Source organism: Hyaena hyaena, unplaced genomic scaffold, assembly GCF_003009895.1.
Source record: "Hyaena hyaena isolate Hyena2069 unplaced genomic scaffold, ASM300989v1 scaffold_44, whole genome shotgun sequence".
NCBI lineage: Eukaryota > Metazoa > Chordata > Mammalia > Carnivora > Hyaenidae > Hyaena > Hyaena hyaena.
This window is the reverse complement of record NW_024080676.1, coordinates 3,547,456-3,571,965: the sequence shown is the minus strand read 5'-3', so window position 1 is coordinate 3,571,965 and position 24,510 is coordinate 3,547,456. Positions and strand designations below refer to the sequence as shown.

General features: G+C 39.3%; 1 protein-coding gene across 7 annotated transcripts in view; it reads right to left on the bottom strand.

Moving 5' to 3' along the window:
* Positions 1-15,376: 15,376 nt before the first annotated feature.
* ENTPD1 (ectonucleoside triphosphate diphosphohydrolase 1) overlaps positions 15,377-24,510 on the bottom strand; it is a 94,061-nt gene continuing 84,927 nt past the window's right edge. For 5 of the 7 annotated variants that reach the window (XM_039230210.1, XM_039230212.1, XM_039230208.1 and 2 more), the window contains 2 exons: positions 20,096-20,233; positions 17,547-18,049 (listed from right to left, as the gene is read on the bottom strand). In XM_039230210.1, coding sequence (XP_039086141.1) covers positions 17,843-18,049; positions 20,096-20,233 — 345 coding nt within the window. In that variant the 3' untranslated portion in view covers positions 17,547-17,842. Of the gene's footprint in view, positions 15,453-16,849; positions 16,879-17,546; positions 18,050-20,095; positions 20,234-24,510 lie in introns of those variants that run through there. The other 2 variants (XR_005528084.1, XR_005528083.1) reach the window with 2 other exon arrangements.

Genomic DNA, 24,510 nt, shown 5'->3' with positions numbered 1-24,510 from the left:
AGTTTTTGTTTCTCTCTCTCTCTTTTTCTTTCCTTTTCTCACTTTTTCTCTCTCTCTCTCTCTCCTAGAAATAAATAAATAAATAAATAAATAAACATTAAAAAACATTTTTTTAAAAGTATGGCTGCTCTTACCATATAGAAGGCTTAAGAAAATTTTTTCATTTTTATGTTAAACTTTAGAAGGTTGGAAACCACTGTAGAGGGAGTACTTTGGAGTCTATCCCATCTTATCTCTCCAACTAGTGATGTGTATAACTTTGGGTAAATAATTCTATAATAATTAGTTTTAGTTTCCTTTTCTGGAGAATGGGGACAAATCTGTGCTTATTTAATGATAGGAATGTAATGAGATCTAGAGAAGAAGGTAAAAGTTTATTCAAAAATATATGTTCTTAAATATATATATAATTTATATAAAGTATATAACTTATATAACTATATAAATTATATACTTTATATAAATTATATACTTTATATATAATTTATATAATCATATATTATATAATTTATATCACATTATATGTATTTAAATATAATATTATGTATATATTTTTTAGACTGTGGGCCATATTTTGCCAACTATTGGCCTAGACTGTGAATAAATGACAATATCATGGAAGACCAAAAAAAGACTACTTTGGATGGAGACTAAACAGACAACTAAATATGACCTTTTGGGGATCAAAACAAACTCCATTATAATTATATTGGGAAATCTAGATATGGACTCTAAGAATATTCTGTTAATGTTTAATTTCCAAAGTGTGGTTATTATGTGTGGTTATAGAGGGAATTATATATATATATATATATATATCCTACACTGTGTCTAAGAATTCTGTAAACAAGTTTTTTTGGATTTCTGTAGTGTACACTAAAGATTTCTACCTTCTTTAGGAGCTTAATAAAATTTTATCTGTCTGTAAAGGGTTAATATCCAGAATCTATAAGGAACTCACCAAACTACACGCCCGAAAAACAAACAACCCAGTGAAGAAATGGGCAGAAGACATGAACAGACACTTCTCCAAAGAGGACATCCAGATGGCCAACAGACACATGAAACGATGCTCAGCATCCCTCCTCATCAGGGAAATACAAATCAAAACCACACTGAGATACCACCTCACGCCAGTCAGAGTGGCTAAAATGAGCAAATCGGAGAACTCTAGATGCTGGCGAGGATGTGGAGAAACGGGCACCCTCCTACACTGTTGGTGGGAATGTAAACTGGTACAGCCCCTCTGGAAAACAGTGTGGAGGTTCCTCAGGAAACTAACAATAGAACTCCCTTATGACCCAGCAATAGCACTGCTAGGAATTTACCCAAGGGATACAGAAATGCTGAGGCATAGGAGCACATGTACCCCAATGTTCATAGCAGCACTCTCCACAATAGCTAAAACATGGAAAGAGCCTAAGTGTCCATCAACAGATGAATGGATCAGGAAGATGTGGTTTATCTATACCATGGAATACTACATGGCAATGAGAAACAATGAAATCTGGCCATGTGTAGCAACATGGATGGACCTTGAGGGTGTTATGCTGAGCGAAATAAGTCAGGCAGAGAAGGACAAATATCATATGTTTGCACGTATAGGAGGATTAGGAGGAACTTGACGGAGGACCAAGGGGGAGAAGAAGGGCGGAAATGGTGGGGGAAAGGGAGAGAGGCAAACCATGAGAGACTCTTGAATGCTGACAAAAACTGAGGACTGATGGATGTGGGGGGGAGGGGGGGATGGGCATGGAGGAGGGCACTTTGGGGATGAGCACTGAGTGTTATGTAGAAACTAATTTGACAATAAACTATTTGTAAAAAAAAAAATAAAACAAATAAAAAAAAACAAAACAAAACAAAACAAAATTTTATCTGTCTGAAAACCAGAAACCCAAAAGTATTGCATTCCAGAAGCAAATGTTGGGAATTTAAATGAAGCACTGGTTTACTTAGATACCATCATTTCATTGTAGAAATATTAGTTGTGGAAATAAATGAATTGAAAAAGTACATGTTATGGTAATGTTGGCAGCATTAGCAGATGATCTAAAATTGCTTTGATATGGTTTCCTTGTATTGTTAATGCTAAAATAACAGGTTCCAACCGGATGTCATCCAAACCAAAGATGAACATGTTTATAGAATTATCATGGTCATAATTGAATATCATTCATAATGGTGGAGTTAGGTGTGCTGTTGAGGAAAGGATAAATGTCGTAAGTATTCACAAGCATCTTTTCCACAATGAAGAATTCCATCAAGGAAATGATCTTCTAGAAATGTCACAAGCAAAAATCTTTAGGAGTTAATGAGTTACTTAAAGGTAAAAATGAGGCCTTTTATTTAGAGATGAGGCCTTTTATTTACTTTTGATAGAAATTATTTTCTAATTTAAAAAAAATTTTTTTTTGTTTAATGTTTTATTTATTTTTGACAGAGAGACAGCATGAGCAGGGGAGGGTCAGACAGAATCAGGGTCAGCAGAGAGGGAGACACAGAATCTGAAACAGGCTCCAGGCTCTGAGCTAGCTGTCAGCACAGAGCCCAACATGGGGCTCAAACCCACGAACTGTGAGATCATGACCTGAGCTGAAGTCAGATGCTTAACCAACTGAGCCACCAGGTGCCTCTATTTTCTAATTTTTAAAGAGAAAAAAGCCTAACCCAACATCATTGCTTTGTTATTGGATTTGGGTGGCATTTGGATTGTATTTAAAAACTTGAGAAACTGTATTTTTCATTTCTAGATAAATTATCAAAATCAAATTTCTGTTTCTGCAAAGCAGAGGACTACTGGAACATAGTGATCACTCCTTTTTTGAAGGATAGTTTTGCTGGATATAGACTTCTTGGTTGGCTATAATTTTTCTTTCAGCATTTGAAATTTCACCCCATGATCTCTGACCTTAATTATTCCTAATGAGAAGTCAGCTGTTAATTGTAACTAATCAGTACATTTTTTTAAATTAATTAATTTATTTTTTATTGGTTTTTTTTTTTACAAATAGTTTATTGTCAAATTAGTTTCCACATAACACTCAGTGCTCATCCCCAAAGTGCCCTCCTCCATGCCCATCCCTCCTCCCCCCCACATCCATCAGTCCTCAGTTTTTGTCAGCATTCAAGAGTCTCTCATGGTTTGCCTCTCTCCCTTTCCCCCACCGTTTCCCCCCTTCTTCTCCCCCTTGTTCCTCTGTCAAGTTCCTCCTAATCCTCTTATACGTGCAAACATATGATATTTGTCCTTCTCTGCCTGACTTATTTCGCTCAGCATAACACCCTCAAGGTCCATCCATGTTGCTACACATGGCCAGATTTCATTGTTTCTCATTGCCATGTAGTATTCCATGGTATAGATAAACCACATCTTCTTGATCCATTCGTCCATTGATGGACACTTAGGCTCTTTCCATGTTTTAGCTTAACTAATTAGAACATTAAGTAGTGATTTTATGAAACCAAACTTGTTCAACATGAATTTAGTGTTTATGGAGTATCTCTGGGCACTGTACTTAAGAAAGACAGACCTGGTCACTCTCACATAGTTCATGATCAAGAGAGAAACCACGATTTGACCAAAAAAAAAAAAAAAAGAAATCACATAATCATGCATGTAGTTACAAACTCTGTTAAGTGCCAGGAAGGAAGGTGAAAGGTATGTCTAAAGGGAATACGTGAATGGATGACAGACAGTTTCCTGAGAACTGATACAGGAGCTACAAGCTGAGGATGACTGCAGGGGTGACATGGGAAAGGGGCGGAAGGAATAGCATGGAACATTGGGAGGACTGAGGAAAGGAAACCACATAAAGCCAGACTGGGGAAGGAGAAATGGTACAGCAATGTGTTAAAATTAGAATTTATAAAAAATAACTTAGGAAATAATTACATGACAATTATTTTTAATACTAATTTCTTTACTTTGTTATTCATAAAAAGTCATCATAAAGATGTTGAAAGTTAATGAACTTTACTTCTTAATTCAAGATTAAGCAGAAATGAAAACAAGACCTCTCCAAAATAATCATGTTGAGGAAAATGATTTTGTTTCCTACTTACTAAAACACTGTAGGCTTTTCATATTTTACTTTGATTATTCCCACATTTAATACCTATTACTACTTTATTTAAATCAGTGATGGTGATGTAAAATTCATAAACTATTTTCCTTCTCTTACCTATTAACCAAGAAAAATAAAGACAAAATATTGTTTTGGGCATTGGAAGTTTATGTCAGGAATAAATGCTACCTTATTAACTGTAGAAGTGCTGTACAGACGTAAAACCTTCCATTATTTTTGTGGGGTGTTTTTGAGGAAAGAAGCAGTAAATTAAAATTTCATGCATGATAGCACTCAGAAAACAACCAACCAACAAATTAGTGCCTATTTATTAAAGAATAATTTATTTATCATCTTGAATCATTAAAATATTTTATTATAATTGTTATTTTCATTGCAGGTGGAGGACTGTGGTGCTAATTGGATATCCTCTACCTGGAACACTATTTATTGCATTTAAAGTACCTTTAAAGGGAGTATGTATATTATTTTCTTATTTTATAAGGAGAAGAATTGGGACTAATGTGATCCATGTTTACTTAATGTTATTCTTTTCTTCATCAAAATATATGAATTGTAAGTTTCCAGCAAATGTTTGACATTATGGAAGTAACAGTAAACGTTTTCACACACGTAATTATTAATTGCTCATTCTAGTGGAAGGGAGTATTTTGAGTTAATTTTTAAATAACTGCTTTATTGGTGTGTAATTCACCTCTTTAATATAAACATGGCTTTTAGTATATTCAGGAGGTTGTGCAGCTGCTACCACAATTTTGGAACATTTTCATTGCCCCTCCCTCCCCCCAAAACCCAAGCACAGTAACAGTCACTTCTCTTTCTCCTTGCTTCCATCCCCACTTCCCAGGCAACAACGAATCCCCTTTCTGTCTCCATAGATGTGACTGTTCTGGACATTTCATGTGGATGGAAAGATGTATCTGCCCTTGGTGATTGGCTTCTTTAGCATAATGTTTTCAAGATTGACCTACGTTATAGTGTATATCACACTTCATTTCTTGTCCTTGCCAAGTTAATTCCTTAATGGTTCAGTTTATTTTATTGAAAACAATTTAACAAGATTAAATACTTTTTTGAGAGAAAATATCGTTAATCTTAATGTTATGTGTGGTTTTATGTTTTGACCTATTTAAAAATAATCCAAAATAATCCATAAATAAAGATGGATAACTTTTTAGCATCTCCCTCCAATAATCAGTATTCCTTTACTTATTTGCCATATCCTTTGTGTAGCATTTCCTAAAAAAAGAAAAATCAGAAGATGTTTGAATCCCATGCCATGTTTTATATGACCTCAGATGCATGGCAGCTTTACTTTCTCCTACTTGCATTGGGAACGTATGAGCACAGAGTTCAGAGTCTTTTATGCTGGCCTCCTAATTTAACTCAGCTTTTTCTTTCATTGGTCTTTAAGTTACTTTTTTTTTAAACATATTGAGATATAATACACATACCATAAAATTCACCCTTTTAAAGTCCATATATAAGCGGTTTTTAATACATTCATAGAGTTGTATAATCATTGCCACCAATTCTAAATCATTTTCTTCCCCTCAAAAGGAAACCCTGTGCCCATTTCCCCTCCTGCTGGCCCCTGGCAACTGCTAGTTTAGTTTCTGTAGATTTGCCTCTTCTAGACATTTTATATCATGGGGTCATAGAGTCTGTGGCCTTTGTGACTAGCTGTTTTCACTTAGCATGTTTTCAAGATTCATTCATGCTGCAGCATATGGGCAGTCCATTTCTTTTTTTTTCAAATTGAATTTATTTTTAAAATTTATTTGTATTTAGCTTTGTGGTACATTATGTTAACTGCATTTTTTCTTATTAGCCATATAATACAAAAGTCAAATCTGTTATACCATCAGCACGCACCACTGAGAGCAATGACAGAGACAGCAGTTTCTTGCTGGGAAGTTTACAAGCACTGACCAAAACTATAGACTTAACTCCACACAATCCATATTTAACATTTGACAACATTTTAAAAATTCTGTACTTTTCTCTGTTTAATATAAACAGGGAAACTTAGAATCTTCATATCTGGGACAAAAATGAACATTTCTGGGTTAAAACCTTCACTGCTATTTTAGCCTGTGATGTTGGACAAGTAATTTAATGTTTCAAAGCCTTAGCTCCAGTGAGAACTCTACTACAAAATTATTTTTCAGTCATGGTTAATACTTTATTTCAAACAGAATTTGATGCAGAAAACAATAAAACAAGAAAACATGCCAGTAAACCAAAGCAGTATAGTCCCTTCTTGAAATGTTCTGAGTCCTCGGTGACAAGGAGTCACATCCACCCACCTGTTAACCAGTATATTATATGTGCGGACTCCCACTGCTCCAGTTCGACATAAGAGTCTGCTGAACTGCTGTTTTATTTGTAGGTCAGTGTACAGTGGACCCTCTATGAAACTTTTTTGCATTATCACGTTTACTCCTCACAACAATCCTATAATGTAAGTACTGCTTTGCTGATGGTGAGACTGAGGTTTAGAGAGGAAAGTAACTTGTCCAAATCACATAGCTAATAGTGATTAGTTGCACAGAACTGGGGTGCAAGCCAGGTTGGTCTGATGCTTGCTAAGCCTCTGATCTTACTCACAAAAGGCTTTGCTATTGTGCCAGTAGTATGTGTTCCATAACTTCCCCTGTGTGAATGGATGTGTGTTCTCACTGTACACTGCCTGTATTTTATACTTTAATTGTATAAGAGGTCTTCATTTGGATTCCCCCAAAAGCAGACCCAGAGGCAAGGATTTGAGTTCAAGTGGTCTATTAGGGAGGTAATCCCAGTAAGCACCAGTGTGGGAAGGGGGATGTGAAGCCTGGAAGCGAAGGAAAGCAATAAAGGATGTGTATTATCTCAGGTTATCACTCTGGGCAAGCTCAGTCCTTCAGGGGACTCAGCCTGTAACGCCTCTGAGCTATCCAACACGGGAGGGGGGGGGCGTGAGGAATTGGGATATTTATCCTCAGACTGCCATCTATCTTCAAGGGCTTTTCTTGAGCTTAAAAATGGTTTCCAGACTACACCCTCCAGAGAATTGTTTCAATAGCTTAGGGTAAGGTCTAGAAAGGTGTTTTGTTTTTTTTTTTAGCTTCTTCAAATGATTATGGCGGGCAGCTAGGTTTGGGAGTTACTGATAGAATCAATCCTACCTCATTTTAAAGACATGTTAGCCAGGACCCAGAGGGCTTTAATGACTTTTCTGAGGTCACCTAACGAAGGTAATAGTGGAACTAGGACTTATACCCCTTCTTATGACTCTCGAGAGTTCTTCCCACAAGACCACAGCTGCCTCTCTGATTTGAACTTTAGGGGGACAAACAGGAAGGAGGGCTGTCACAAGACATCAAACATATTTAAACTTTTTTTGTTGTTGCTTTGCTATGAAGATGATAATATTCTCATGTATAAAGTTAAAGATGTCAACTAGAACTAATTTGATTTTTGTTGATTAAGAATTGAGTTAGAACCAAATCCATTCAACCCATTTAGTTGAATGAAGCACTTTCTAAATTTCTGAAGATGAACACAGTCTGAAGTAGTAAGTCCCTTTGGAAAGTCCTCCCACAGATTCTAAACTAAACGTTAGCTGATGTAGGAAGTTTTAACTAGGGCTTCCTTGTTGTACTTGCAAAAGCAGTGCGTATAGGCCTTGTGACTCTTTGCAGGAGATGTGAAACTCACTCTAACACTGTGCCATCCAGCATGGCAGCCACTGGCCTATGTGGCTGTTGAGCCCTGGAAGTATGCCTAATCCAGACTGAGAGGTGCTATAAGTGTAAGATGGACACCAGATATTTCAATTTTTGAAAAAGTAAAAATCTCAAGAGCTTTTAATTATGTCATGTTGAAATAACATTTTAGATTTATTGATTTAAATAAATACGTTGTTGAAATTAAATTTGCTGTCTCTTTTTCACTTTTTGAATGTGGCTATTAGAAAATTTTAAGTTCCTTGGGTGGCTTCTATTTCTATCAGACAGCACTGCTCTAAGAGTTCCAGACTCTCTTATAGAATTACAGTAGGGGTGTTTTATGCATCTGTGGAGGTCTGATGCAGCCTGGTCAATTAGGTTTCAGTGCAGGTTCTTCATCCCTCAGTCTAAAGGCCCCAGGAAGCCCTGGACGTCTTAGGAAGCTGAACTGTGCTCCAAGAAAATGACCAGGAATTCACAGTTTCTTTGAATTCTTCTAAGAGACGACAATGGCAGATTATTTTTCTAAAGCTCTTTATAAATTCATAACTTGCAGCATTTACATGTAATCCTTTGTTTTGATGCTTCATACTAAGTGTTTTTACTCTTTTAAATAATAGTGCATAAACGTTTTTATACCTGTTCCCGTACCCCAGCCATCTCTGATAATTGCCTTAGGATAATTTCCTAGATGTGACTATGATTAGGCTCTTCTCACAGCTCTAATTTGCCAGTGTTCTTAAAGCTATTATGGTTTTCACAGATTCTTTTTGCCTAATTATGTTCTTTCTCTTCCTTTTTTTTTTAATGTGAAGTATTCATATTTTACCTGTATTTTGTAAACTTACTGTTCATTTTCATTCTAGGCAGTTAATCAGAGACTTATCCCAACCTAGAAGTTTACACCAAAAGACTTGATTAGTGCAATAAAAACACTAAATGTGGAGCTTGGATTAATTATTGATCTAACATACACCACAAGATATTATGAAGTTAAGGTAAAGTTACAAATGTATTTTTTTTTTTACCGTATATATGTCTTAAAGTATTAAAAAATACTGCATTTAGAAAGTGAATTGATGGGGGGAAGGGGGGAGAGAGGCATGGAGGAGGGCGCTTGTGGGGATGAGCACTGGGTGTTATATGGAAACCAACTTGACAATAAACTATTTGTAAGAAAAAAAAAAAAGAAAGTGAATTGATGGTGCCTGGGTGGCTCAGTCAGATGAGCATCTGATTCCTGATTTGGGCTCAGGTCGTGATGCCAGGGTCGTGGGATTGAGCCCTCTGTCAGTTCTTAAGACTCTCTCTGTCTCTCCCTCTACCCATCTCCCCCTGCTTGTTCTCTCCTTCTCTCTCTCTAAAATTAAAAAAAAAATTTTAATTTAAAAAGTTAAATTTATTTATTTTCAGAGACAGAGACAGCATGAGTTGGGGAGGGGCAGAAGGAGGGAGAGACAGAGAATCCCAAGCAGGCCCTGCACTGCCAATGCAGAGGTTGAGTTGGGGCTGTGACCCATGAAACCACGAGACCATGACCTGAGCTGAAACCAAGAGTCAGATGCTTTAATCAACTGAGCAACCCAGGTGCCCCCCCACAAATTTTTTTTAAAAAGTGAGTTGAGATATTCTCTTGGTTATTTTAATATAAATTTTATAATTTCCCATGTGTAATCTCTTAGAAATCTTAATTCTTCACATAATCATATAATACCATTTTTCTAAATGAGAGCTAGCGAGCGAGCAGGGGAGGGGCAGAGAGAGACTCTCAAGCAGGCTCCAAGCTGACATTGTGGGGCTCAATCTCATGAGCCATGAGATCATGAGCTGAGCCAAAATTAGGAGTCAGTCACTTAACCAACTGAGAGGACCCAGGCTCTGCTAAAACCTTGTTGTAGAGGAAAATAACTCTTGAACCTCGTTATTCAGTTGGATTGGTGCCATCAAAGATGTCGTCTGTCATTCCTTCCCTGATTAGGTGGGATTTTGTCTTGGATATCTTGCTGCCATGTCATATTTCAACATACATGTAACCAAACATACCATTATTTCTTTACTTCCACACCACTCCTTCCCAAAAATACAAAATGGCAAACTCTTTAACTTTCCTGTTTCTCCTGAAAGCACCACTGTTAAGCCTATCAGTCAAGTTCAAATCCCTTGAGTCCTGTCTTCCTGATATCCTACATCAGGTCAAGGGCTAAAACGTATAGATTTTTTTCTTCTAAAATGTGTCTCATATTCTCCAGGTCTTTTACCTGAGCATTCAGCAGCTAGTTGCTTTTATTCTTCTTTGACTAATTGTGCCTAAATGCAATGTTCATGCCCATTCCTGGTCCTTTCTAAAAGAATTTTTAAAAATCTTCAGTTCTCTCTGCCCTCTCCGTTGTTTTTAATGTGTTTCATCTAAACTCTCCGTGTTTTTCAAGGCCAAATTTAATCCGGTCCCCTTCTCACAATACTCTTCTCTGTTTCCTACAACAAACCATCTCTTCACTCTCTCATGAACTTTCTTGATTCTGTAATAGCAAGACTAAAAATGACTAAAGGTCCATTAATTGGGGTCTGGATATTAAAATTCTAAAACACTATCGGTAATATCATGCAGGCATGGAAAAGAGGATTTTGGTCTATGAGTGTCAATATAGGGCAGAAGAGCTGGGAGAAGCCCCTCTGAGGCACACCAGGCCTTCAGTGAGTGCAAGACAGTTGCTCCCCAAAGACAGATAGCAAGGCAGACAGAAATTCTGAGGCATGGAAATCTGACCAAAACAGAAACCCTTGGGGAATGCTGTGTAAGAGAAAGAGTAAGCTTTGTAAATTGCACTTGAGCTGGCCCACTGGGATGGTTTGCCAAATGGCATTCAGGCCAAAGATGACAACTTACCTGAGAGACAGCAGAAGGAACTCCATGGGATGCTGAAGTAGTGGCATTACCAGGAAGCTTGTTGGAAATGGAGAACCTCAGCCTCACCACAGACCTACTGAATCATTTTTTATTAAAATTAATATCTATTTTGGGGTATCTGGGTGGCTTAAGTCTGTTAAGTGGCCAACTCTTGATTTCAGCTCAGGTCGTGATCTCATGCTTCGTGAGTTGGAGCTCCCATGTTGGGCTCTGCAGTAACAATGCAGAGTCTGCTTGGGATTCTTTCTCTGCCCCTTCCCTGCTTGTGCTCTCTCTCTCTCTCTCTCAAAATAAGAAAAACTTTTAAAATATTAGTAGTAAAAAAAAATTAGTAGTAATTCTTAGGTGAGTTACATACACATTTTGATAAGCATGACACTTAAGGTGCTTTCTAATCCTTAAAATTTTACTTAAGTAATGTGTGTGACCAGGTGCTGAGTGGTGAACTATACAGAAACTAAATACATGATCCAAGAAGGAAAAGATGAATGTAGGAATCTAAGGAGGCACCACTGAAGAATCAGGAGTTGAGCTGGTCCTTAAAAGCTGGAGGAAGATGTAGGTCAGGTCAAGCATTAAAAAATAAGGATACCGAACCAGAAATAATCGTATGGACCAGATGTCCTGGCAATGGAGACAGATTCATTAGGATTGTTACCTTAGTTCCTGCTAAAATACCCCTTAGGCCAAGTTTTCAGAAAGAAAGAAGTCACTTAATCTTCCTCTGAGGAACTTAACTCAGACACTTAACTCAGAGCTTGACTAGAATGAATAGAATGGTCTGAGTGTTCTAATACAGGCCCAGGTAAAGAGCTGCCCTAGCACAAAGAAGAAGTTTATTCTGACTTGGAGACGTGAAGAAGACTTCACTGAAGGCATTTGAGCTGAGCTTTGAAGGTAGAGTGGGGCAAAGGTGTTCCAAATTGAGCAAACAACCTGAACAGTGTTGGGTGAAGAAGCAGTCTACACTATCTTGAGTGTAGGTAATGTCAGAGAGACAGAGTGGGATGTAAGCCTGGAGAGAGCTTATAGGCATGGATCAGAAAGCTTGAATGTCTGTTGAAGAGTTGGACCTTATTTTGTAGGCAATGGAAAGCCACCAGAAATTTTAGTTAGGAAGCAATGTGATAAACCCTCCTTTTAAAAAATATATATGTATTTATTTTGATGAGGGGAAGGGACAGAAGGAGAGGTAGAGAGAGAAACCCATGTAGGCTCCATGTTGTCAGCACTGAGCCTGATGTACCATGAGATCATGACCTGAACTGATACCAAGAGTCAGACGCTTCATCAACTGAGTAACCCAGGCACTCAAAACCTGCTTTTTATAAAACCTATTGTGGCTTTAATAGGTTGGAGGTATGACCACCATTCCTGGTATCAGGTCTTTCCTGAGGTGATAATAAAATTGGAAAGGAGAATCAGATTGAAAAATGTTGTGAAGGCCAAGTGGGCGGGTGCTGTTGATGAAGTTGATTCTTGTCCTCTTTACTTGAGGCAGTTGGTGGTGGTAAATTATGATACAATTCAGGCAGGGCAGGTTTAGGAGGAGAACCTAAACCTAGTTCGATTTAGGTCACACCATTCCCTACCTAGCTCTCAAGGATTGCCTCCCCCTTCTCCTTAGAACTTCATTATAAGGGATGATGTTGTTTCTTAGGTGACTATGTCTCATTTGTCATCGACTGATCCATATTCTCTGGTGAGCTTTGTTTTCAACACACAGTAGTGATATTAAAACGTCAAGTGCCAATGAGGGTGATGCCATCACTGTATCCTTGACTTAAATTTAAAATAGAGAAATGCAAGGAGCACCTGCATAACTCAGTTGGTTGAATGTCCGACTTCGGCTTAGGTCATGATCTCACGGGTTGTGGGCTCAAGCCCCACATTGGGCTTCATGCTGATGGTGCAAAGCCTGCTTGGTATTCTCTCTCTCTCCCTCTCTCTGCCCGTTCCACGCTCTCTCTTGTTCTCTCAAAATAAATAAATAAACTTTAAAAAAGTAAGAGAAATGCAAAAGGTATAGTCTTAAATGCACATGTACAGTCTTAAATGACAGTTTTCTAAAGAGAAGGTTCATGGAGGTACTCCTTTCCCCATTACTAAAAAGTCCATCATACCTGTGATAAAACCAATTGTATTCAGTTGTATTAGATTCATGTACAATAAAAACTTGGGTAGTTAACTACACATTGTTCTAAACACATAAAATGAAGAAAATAGACACATGTTCTCTTAGGAGATCTACCATTTTGGAATATAAGGCTAATTTGCAAGCTGCTAGAGCATCCTGATTTAGGCTGTGGAAAGAAGTAGCAGATTGATGACACCTTGAAAGTAATGACATTTTTAAAAAAGAATATTCCTTGTCAAGATAAGTAGACTGTAATTTATAGGAAACACACTTTATGTTTTAGTTAAGGAGACACTGTGGTGGGTTCAATGATTGTGCCCACTGCTTCACTCCTCTGTGTATTGGAATCCATCATCCATGTCCTTTGCCATATGACCTAGCCATTCCTCCCAGTGTTTCTCCGACTTGCTCATTTTGGGCTTGGTCACATGACTTATTTGTGGTCAAGAGAATGTGGATGGAAGGGAGAGGGGCCTGTCCTGGCCAAGGCTATGAGAAGCCTCCCATGTTTCCTCTTACTCTCTTGTGTCCCTGCCATTCATTTTTCATAACAGAATACAAGATACATGGAACAGGCCTGACCCAGACCTAACTGCTGGAGGAGAGCTGCCCCGCTGATATGCAGACCCACGGACATGAGAATCAGCATTTACTGTGGTAAGCCAGGGAAACTTTAAGGTTGTTTTAAAACAACATTTTATTTAAAAGATAAAACTCACATAAACTGAAATGAATCATGGTTAGTGAACACAACTAACTGTAAGCAACTGTCCTGTTCTAACAAGATAGCAACTATTAGAATCTGAATCAGAGAGGGACCAGGCCAATCTGGGTGAAATTCAGTTCATCTTTCAAGCTGACAATAAATAAGAATATATTTTAATAGTAATTTTAATATAATAATATGATAATTTTTGTGAGCTATTAAGAAGCTAACCTTTAATATTCAAATTTACAATCTGATTATAGGATATAATCATCAAAATTATCTTTCTATAAAAAGATATTATAGGATATATATAGGATATATATCTCTCTTTATATAGGAAGATATCCTATAATAATTGAATCCAGATTAAATTTTCTGAAGGTCTTTCATCATGCATCTTGGCCTGAACAATAGGCTCTGCCTTCCCAAAAAAGGCAGCAAGACCTGAGGAATAAAGTGAAATTCTGAGCTGAGATCTTAAAGAAGAATAAGGTTTAAGAATAATGTTTTCATTTCATATATAATAAATAATAGCAAGATGTTATAGTATCTATAGCTGTTTTTAAATCCCCCCTCAATACAAAGACAAAAGATTATTGCCTGTGTTTTTTTTAGCTTTTTAAAAAAATTTTTTTAATGTTTTTTATTTATTTTTGAGAGTCAGAGAGAGAGCGCGAGCAGGGGAGGGTCAGAGAGAGGGAGAGACAGAATCTGAAGACAGGTTCCAGGCTCTGAGCTAGCTGCCAGCACAGAGTCCGACGTGGGGCTCGAGCTCATGAACCATGAGATCATGACCTGAGCTGAAGTTGGACGTTTAACGGACTGAGCCACTCAGGCACCCCTTTTTAGCTTTGAACATATTTTTAGAAGTGTGCTGTCCAGTGGAGTAGTGACTAGTCGTACATGGCTGTTCATCACTTGAAACTTAGCTAGTCCTGATTCAGATGTGCTATAACTGCTGAGTACATACAACAGGCTTCAATATGAAAAAACAAATGTTAATAATTTATATATATTTTTTTACAAATAGTTTATTGTCAAGTTGGTTTCCATATAACACCCAGTACTCATCCCCACAAGTGCCCTCCTCCATGCCCATCCCCCCCTTTCCCCCACATCCATCAGTCCTCAGTTTGTTCTCAGTATTCAAGAGTCTCTCATGGTTTGCCTCTCTCCCTCTCCCCCCCTATTTCCCCCTTGGTCCTCCGTTAACTACATTTCAACTACATGTTGAAATGATAATACCTTGGATACAGTCACTTTCTTAAACTCTTCTTAGTTCCCTACTCTGCACAATCTCTTCCTTGCAGAGATTTTGACCAATACAACATCAAAATGAGGTATAGTTTTAAAAACTTTTATTTATATTGCATTTTATATTTATTATTAATTTAAGAATCAGATAAGGTGAAAATTTCCTCTCTTTCGCTCTCTTTCTCTCTCGCACAGACACACACACTTCATTCTTTTGTCTACAGAAGTAATCATTTCTGATGTGGTCCATAGAAAAAAGTTTCCCACCTTTTAAAGGAATGGAGAAACTAAGTTTAGGTGGATGGCCAGGAAGGAATGGTAATCGTTTATAATTCGTGGCCAATTCAGTATTAAAATCAGTTGACAGTGACCCATTTTATTTAGGCTTATTCATACAGAGTGACCCAAAGCAGATTCCTGAATCTGTCACAAAACCATCTTTCCCTCCAACAGAAATGAGACTAGGTTGTGCCTGCTGATCATCTCCATGATTTGAGACTTAAAACAAGTGGAATTTGGCTCCCAGATACCTTAATGCATTTGTTTTGGACCCAGGCCATAAGACAGAAATGGAAAAGAAAAGATTTCCATGTTTATTGAAGGAAACTTGTGGATTATAATTCCAACTTGCTGAGGGACAGTGTTTCTAGAAAAGAGAAAGCAATAAACTTGAGACAGAAGATATGAATTTGAATATCCACTCTACCATCTACTAGTTTGTATGACCCTCATTTATAAAATGGAAATGGTACTTACACCCTCATGGGGTTTTTTTAAGAATCAGAATAGAGAATGTGCATGACAGGGCTTTGTGTTGTAGACATAAGGAAGAAAGGAGCTGCTGTTGGCTCTATTTATATGACTTTTTATTTTCATCAGTATCATCAACTACTATTTATTTGATGCAGAACTGCTATGCAGTGGGCAAGCATTATAATTAAGAAGCCAGGAATATGGGGAATCCTTGATTAGCATCATACGCCACGTATATCACCATGTAAAGTATGTGAACAGAGTATTGGTGTTGCCATGACAGCCTTTGTGGACTTAAACCAGTATTAAATCACAAGTCCATCAGGGAACAGGTCATCTGTCTACTTCCCTTTCTACCATGCCTGTGATACCTGTATTCATAGAGTTCAGTGTGTGCTTAGAAGTTATAAGGAGACTATCTAGTATATTTGGGAGAGAAAATAAGGGTTAAGTGAATTGCAGGCTTTAGGTCAGCCACTTGGGCAAGTGACTTATCGTCTCTGAGCCTCATCTCTGTGAAATGGGAGTGGTAGTGGCTCTCCTCAGATTATTATAGGGATTGAATGAGAAAATGGACTTAATGTATGGGAGCACAGAATATGGGACACAACAAACGCTCCATAAATACTAGCTGTGACAACACCACTACCACTAATAGAACGAGTTTCAGCATGCCCAAACTTGGCTTCTCATTACTAATCAAAGTACAACAAGTTCAATTTTGAGTAGCAGAAAAGAGAAAGTTCCTCTCCTCAGCTTCATTAAGCTTGTATTCACCTGGATGTTGTTAAAAAAAAAAAATGACTTGGTTATTCAAGAGATATAAGGGCATTTGGCTTCCAGTTTGTGGGAAAGCTTTTCCTCCCCCACCCCCACCCTGCATCCACTCAACAGTTGTCCCCAGATCTAGAGATGGGAGTTTGGGACAACTTCAGAGTAACACATCACCACTCCACGCTCCTCAACAGGTAACTCTTATAGCAGCCATTAAAGGAAGAAGGTACATGGCCTTTCCATGTTTCTGTGACAAGGTCCATAGCTGCTGCTTCTCCCACAAAATAGTCTATGGAATAAGGAAAGAGAACCCATTCTTGTGTGATAGGAGTGGCAACAACACTTGCAGATCTGGTTCCTGGCACACTTTGATGAGTAAATGCTATGGCAGTGAAAAGGCATGTTAAACCCTGTGACAGTAAAACATGGCATGGCTTTAAAACTCAATGGATATCTTATGGTGCAATTGATTAGCATATTTGGCTATTAAATAGAAGGTTGATGGTTTGAACCTACCTAGGGATGGTCTTGTCTCCAGCTAATTTCTGGGTGGGGAAAATATTCTGGAATTAGTGGCAATGGTTGCATAACACTTGTATATGCTAAATGCAATTGAATCATACATATTAAAATGGTGAACTCTATTATATGTATTTATACTACAATAAAAATAAAAGCCCAATAGAGACATCGAAGGATGCATTTTCCAGACTCTTCACTGTAATTGAATTTTCTTCCTGACATGTATACCTACTATGGAGCATGTCCTGATATCTGAGTGCCTATATGTCACATCAGCTTTTTAAAAAAATCTCAGATCTAGGGGTCCCATTCTCTAGCATTTTGGCATCACCAAGGAATATATAACTCATCCACATCCCCGTTTTGGATTGGCTCAAGTATTAACTACATAAGCACATAAATTCCCTTGTGAGACTCTTTGGCCCTAGCACATATTTGTCTGGTCTAGGAAATTCTCCTCTGTGAACAGCAGGCTGGGAATGAGATGTGTGTTTGCCCTTTCCAGAGGCAGTGTATGGTGTTCTTAATAAATGGTCAACAGGAGTTGTACTTCATGAGTACAGCTGAACCGGTTCCTGAGATTCTTCTTTTAGCCAGCACAGCCTCCCAGCGCAGGAATCAGGACCCTCAGTTCTTCCAGACAATGTCAGGATTGTTTGTTTTTTTGTTTTGTTTTTTGTTTTTTTTGTAAAGCAAAGATCATGAAAGGCAGCAGGTCTTGAAGACCTACACAAGCACAGAGTATAAAAGAGAAAAGGGGAGATGGGAAGGACTCACAAAAGAGACGAAGTCTGCCGGGTAGTCCTTGAGGCAGGTGGTGGTGAATACCTCCCATGGAAAGGCTGCTGCAAAAGCCAGGGAAGCTTCATGCTGGTCAAGACTGGCCTTGATGAGCAAGGAAGGATGACCTTGTACACCACTGTGGAGGAAACTTCTCCCTGGACAAGTTTTTTTCTCACTCCAGCCAGCAGATTGCAGCTGCTCCTGCTATACCATGTCTTTCCAGAAATATGAAGGCTTGTGAAAGATAAACAAGCCTATGATGGCCACTGCAACCAGGATCAGGGAGAAGAGAACCATGAGGAAGACATATGTGGAGTGGGAGAGAGGTGTGGACAATGGCTGCTCAGCAGGGATCATGTTGGTCAGGTTCAGCATGTAGCCCAGAGTCCATCCGACACTGCTACTGTGGATCTGCAAACAGGGGGGAAAGGCTGTTGTTTCTGGCCCCAGGGTTCAATGAGCTTTCACACAATCCCATCCAAAACACTGAGCAACAGCAGGTAGAGAGCACCACATCCAGTTCTCTAAATGGATCATGTTTACATTCTAAGCTGGGAATATGGTTGTGGGGAAAGTGGAGCCAGAGCAAGTGATTAAAGGGAGTTGGGGAGCCTCAATGCTATATTCCTGAAATTCAGAAGGGAATTTGGTGAATAACTGCTCAATTCTCCTGCTTCTGCCAAGAAGAACTTACAAAGTTCTCCGGTCAAAGGATAAGAGAAAGAAGACTATTTCTGGTCTTTTACTTCTATATCAGGCCCAGGAACTTCATCCATATGTAACCAGGACATCTTTATGATTCAAGAGGAAAGACTAGGGAATAATCCCAGCAAGTCCATGTTACTTTGTGGGGAGTTGGAAGACTGTACACATGCATGAGAAAGGATTCTTATTAAAGATAAAACATGCCCTGGGCCTGCCATCTTGGAATATTTTCCAGTCACCTCAAAATATACTGGGATATAGATAGTCTATGAATAAATAATTTTGAAAATGTTTTTATTACATGAGTTGTGCATGGTCATGGTGGAAAAATGAGGATGTACAGAAAATCCTAAAAAAGAAAATTAAAACTACTTCTATTTGACCACTCAGAATTTGGTGCTATTACTTTTTTGTGCTGTGGCTTCCCAGACTTCTCTGTGCATATTTTTTTTAAACAACATGGAATTAAGTTGTATATAGAATTATTCACTTAACAGTACCATGTAAACATCATCTCGTGTCTCAAGGAATCATCACTGGCATGAACTGCCTTATATGTATATTTTTACCCACTTTATCCAATTATTTATAAATCCTAGAAATGGAGTAATTAGATAAAGTGATGTGCATATTTCAAGGCTTTTAGCACATATTGCCAAAAGTCTCCCCAAAGGTTGTGCCAATTTACATTCCACCCAGTTTCCATCTGGAAATGTTCCTCTCCCCTAAACCTTTACCAGTACTGAGAATTAATAATTTGTAAAAGGCACACTTCTTGGGGTGGGGGGGGCAGGAACCTTAGCTGACTTCCCTTCATGGAGGCGGAGTGGGGGCAAGATCAAGGAAGAATCAAAAGTTAGAGGAGTTACCACTTAGGGTTTAGAAATCCTAGCTCATTCACCAAAGTTCAGAGAATAGAAATAATTCATAAATTTGGCATAAACACATCCTTCAGACAGACAAAATAAACTGTGACAAAATGAAAGAAAAAACTAGGATATTAAAACAAGGAAAAGATTTGCATTTGAGTTAACAAGGTCAACATTGACAAGAGAATAGTGAAAACAGTATTCTTAAGGTTGCTATAGTCTTCTGCTTCAGTGTTTTGCTGTGCTTGAAATCACCGTATTTAATAAAGGGAGTATTGTTTTTTGCCATTAGTGGGTATGGGTTGAAAAGGTAGAGGAGCACTGCTCTTGATTTTTGCAAACAGGAGTTGCCTGTCAACGTAAATGTTTCTCTATGCCTGGATACCTGTAGGTGGCACTATGGTAAAGCACAGCAGTGAGGCTGCTTCTGTAAGGCTCAGGCTAACTTGACTTCTAAACAAAGACCCCCCATTCAGGGTTACTCATCGCCTTCTTTACACTAAGCTTTCAATTTAGTCAACCATGATGAGCCCTGATGAGAAGCCATGATAATCATTTGGGATGATTCAGGATAATCATTCGGGATGATGGCCTTGCAAACAGAATCAATGAGGCTACTGAAATTCTGTTATATTACTTTAATATCTCATTGTTTTGTAAGGAATTAGTCTCTGTGATTTGAGCAGAGAGGCTGAGAATGCAGGTAGCTGTCCTCAGATAGGATATCCTCAACAGGGCTTGATATAAAATGTCAACTTGGGTTAGAGGTGAAATGGTAGAACAGGATATCAGGCCAAACTTAATAGGCTCACTCTACCTCTTGCAAGCCCAGAGCTGCCTCAGTCACTCAATCTCCCCACAAACCAACAAGTACCCAAATTACCTTGCCCATGAAATGAATATTCTTCCAGGAATCAGCTGTGAAATGATAGCCATTCAGAAGGAGAGAGAGGATGTAGGCTCCAGAAAAGCAATATTCACTCAAGTACTTCTCCTTCACGTCACCAAAATATGTCTTCAGCTGGAAGTGAAGTGAAGGAAATATCACATGTGTACAACAGGCACCTCTTCACGGCCCTCTTTTCACCAGTAAAGCTGAGCAAGAGAAGAGAAAGGCCCAGCTCACCCAGGCCTGAGCGCTAGCCTCTCCAGAGAGCCTTAGGAGGAGACTGCACTCCTTCAGGGGATGCAGGGGCTTACAGGTTAGGGTCTGTTGGAGACACTTTTCCTCCACTGAATTCTATGAGATAGTAATAAGTGCTCCAGGAAAAAAGTGGTTTCCATGATCAAGTAGGCTCAGAAATAAGTAGGTTCTTTTTTCAGCATATCTTTTCATCCTTTCTGAAACTTGAGTTTCAACAGCATATTAAAAACTAAAAAATCTTCTATGAAAAAAAATCCATCAGTCTTTGTTTAATCAGACTTTTTTAAAGTTTATTTATCTTGAGAGAGAGAGAGAGGAAGAAGGGTGGGGGTGGGATGGGGGAGAGAATCCCAGGCAGGCTCCATACTGTGGATGTAGAGCTCAAATTCATGAACCATGAGATCATGACCTGAGCTAAAGTTGGATGCTTAACCAACTAAACAAACGAGGTGCCCCTAATCAGACTTTTCTATATGCTCTTGACCAGAGTCTGAATTGAGAGTCTCTGAAGGAACTAGTGCATGTGAGGCATCTTAAGGAAAGAGTGTCATAAAAAGCTTTACCATCCAGTTTTGTACATGGATTAGCAGCATTATCCCCCAGGAGCTAGTTAGTCCTTACCCCAGAACTACCAATGCAGAACATGCTTTTTTAAAATTTTCTAAAAAATTTTTATGATTTTTGAGAGAGACAGACCCTAGGTGGGGGAGGGGCAGAGAGAGAGAGGGAGACAGAATCCAAAGCAGGCTCCAGGCTCAGAGCTGTCAACACAGAGCCCAACGTGGGGCTCGAACCCACGAATTGTGAGATCTTGACCTGAGCTGAAGTTGGATGCTTAACTGACTGAGCCACCCAGACGCCCCCAGAATATGCTTTTTAATACTATTCACAAGTGATCATATGCACAGCAAAGTTTGAGAAACACAGCTCTAGAACACAGTTTAGAAAGCATTTTGCTCAGGATTGCTAAAAGTGCAACATCTTACCTTTCTTCAGCTGTTACCTGACCTGTTTTTCTGCATGTGAGTCATGCAAAGGGGTCTTCTTGAGTCCTCCATGTGTTTGCTTACTCTACTCCAAAATAAAGGGCTGCCTGCTGACCCTCACCCTTACCTGTCTTCCTGTTGTAAATATATGCCCAGATGCCCACAATTTGCTCTGCTCCTCTTGGGCCCTCAGTTAGAGAACAGGCCAGAATATCTCTAGGTCAGCCCAGAGTTCTGTCTCCTGCCCTATTCCTCAGCCCTTGAAACAGTTCACTCCCTTCTGGACATCCGGAGCAGAGAGAGAACGAACATTTGTTAAGTATATATCAGGTATTAGGAATCATTCCAGATGTTTTCTGTGGAGGACTTCCTGGTTGCCTGCCCACTCCCCCCTTTTGTCCAGATTTCTCTCTCTTCCCAAGGAACACCCCATCTCTAACCAACCCCCCCCCCCCATAACTGCAAGCTGGGGTCTGTTTCTCACTTGGTTTCTGCCAGCCTCCAGCCTCTGGAAGGCTAAATCCATACCTAGCCTGCCTTGGCCTGCTCTGATGGAATTCTCTGAATGACCCAACTTGGTATTTGCTTTTTTATCACAGTCCCAGAAATTACTCTTTGATCAACTCCTCAGTATGTGACATTCTCCTGAGACCTTGGTGTAACGTCAGTGACTATTCAGGTCCCTGCCCCCCTCTGGCAGTAACTGCACTATGTTTTTCCTTTGTGGAAAGATTTCTTCTCCCATTTGATGTATCCTCGGCAGATCCATCCAACAAAAAACCACTATGGAATTCCAAGAATCTACTTGGGCCAGACTTGAAACTGCTGCAACTCATAGGGCTTTAAAAGCTGGCCTATCCCTTGGGGAAATACCATTTTGGTCTAATTTCCCTGAACTCTACAATATTCCTATTCCCTCCTCTTTCTGGAAAGATGTACCTTGGCCATGCAGTCTAATCTGCTGAGAATTAATTATGATAGCCAAAAAATGTGGAAGCCTAAGACATCTACTTGGTTCATCAGTCTAGAACTGATCATGTTAATGCTTGTGGACTCAACACCATTTGGTTTTGAAATGGGAGGATGGTTTGCCTTTCTCTCCCTTCTCCTCTCTCTGCCTCTCACTCCTCTCCTTTCTATTCCCAGGGCAGTGAAACAGCACCAGCCTCTCTCCTCCTTGCCCATTTCCCCTTACCATCCCCCACATGAAGGGACATGGCAAGTCTTCAAGAATGGGATGCACTTCCCTAGAAAGGCTAAAAGTCCATGAGGTTGAATTGAATGTCAGGACCCAGAGCATGGAGAAATCCTAGTTAGTAGTATACCCGGAATCTTACAGCATTGTTCTTGTAGGCTGACCAAGATCTTAAATGAGCAAATTTTCAGAGGAGAAGAATGATTATGTTCTGTTTGTCAAAATTAGAGGGTTACCAGCCCTCTAATTAACCTACCAGAAGACAAGCATGAAGTGCCCCTTTCACCTTCCCAGCTTCTCCTCCTCAGCAGTCCAATTGGGGGCACCCCCAAGGATTTGGAGGACATCAATTGGTGTCGTTTGTGTTTTGGTTCCCCTGCCAAAGCAGGGACAAACAGCACGATATATGTACAGAGCATCTAGCTCACTCTCAGCACATAACATAGGCTTAACATCTGTCAGTTATCTCTTGGCCAAAGGTGTCTAGAAGGGATATTCTCAAACTCAAGTCACATAGGAGCAGGAGGAAAAGAGTTGCCCTTAAAAAGCATACTTGAAACCTACGCATTCCATATGGACAGACAATGCAGTTGGGAAAAATGAACCCCTTGGACATAAAACCCACCTCAACATCAAGGCTCTGGGTGAGAGTCTGGTTCTCACTTTGCAACTATCCCTGCCCCCTGCCAAATGATTCAGAACTTCTCCTAGGTGCAAGCCTTTCTGAGTTTATTTCCAGGGTGGGCCTCTAAGCAACTCCTCATGTGGCTGACCTGAGCAGACCTACAGGTCTGCATACAGGCAATGCCACCTAATGTAACCTGATGAAATAAACAGAAGGAGAGAACATCTTATAGAGCTTCCACTCTGAACAAGAAGTAATTTTTTTTTTTTCTGAAAAGCAGCTTAATCTACCTCCTTCAGTCATATGTTGGGACTGTCTCAAGTTGCCTCAACTCCAAAATGCTCATTCTTTCTCCATAGATCTCTACCAGCTGAAAAAAGCCTTCCCTGAGTGTTATGTAAGCTGTAAAGTGCTAGGGTATTTTGAGGGGCTCTTTCAGAAAGCTCTGAATACCCTTCCTTCCTGTTCTAACTCAGACAGAATATGAGGGAGAAGTCCGACCCTCCAGGCTCTTGCACAACCTTCCTTCCTTTTTGTCAGTGCCAAGAAGAAGAGCATCCATTTTTATTTATTTTTTTATTTATATTTTTAGATTTGGGTTTTTTAAAATATAATTTATTGTCAAATTGGTTTCTATACAACACCCAGTGAAGAGCATCCATTTTTAATTAATTACAACCTCATCAAAATGAAAGCACCATTCACATTTGCAACCCTGTCAACTTAAAACAGCTACTGTTTTGAACTACCCCTAAATGATCTATCTTTTTTTATTAGAGTAGACTCCATACCCCTTTCCTTCCTGGAAACTTTCACCGGGTAGTACTAGATCTTGAATGATTCAGTGCCTCAGACAAGAAACCATTTCTGCTTCAAATTTTTGAATAAGGAGGAGATACCTTGGACCTGGGCAGTGGAGAAAGGATCTTAACATAATGGCATTTATAGCAGATTCTGTGAATTGCCTGTCTTCCATGCTCATACGACTCGGATTTGGGGGTTGGGAAAGGGAATGTGCAACAACGTGCCCAGTCTAGGAGTAGTTCACTCTGAACCTAAGGCTCTAAGCCAGTCCGAATATCCTGCGCCCTGCCTTCCCAGCCAGTCCTGGCCAACGAGTAAGAGAAAGACTACTAAAGAAGCTTCTGGGATAAGGTATACTTTCTTATAAAATGGAACAGATGTATCTGGCTCTACCTTTCTTCTGACCTTGAACATAACTGTAATCTCTGAAGCTACATCTTATGTCTGAGAAAATAGGCATAACAACAGAATTGAAGGGGCACCTGGGTGGCTTATTGGTTGTGTCCTACTCTTGATCTTGGGTCAGGTCATGATCTCACAGTTC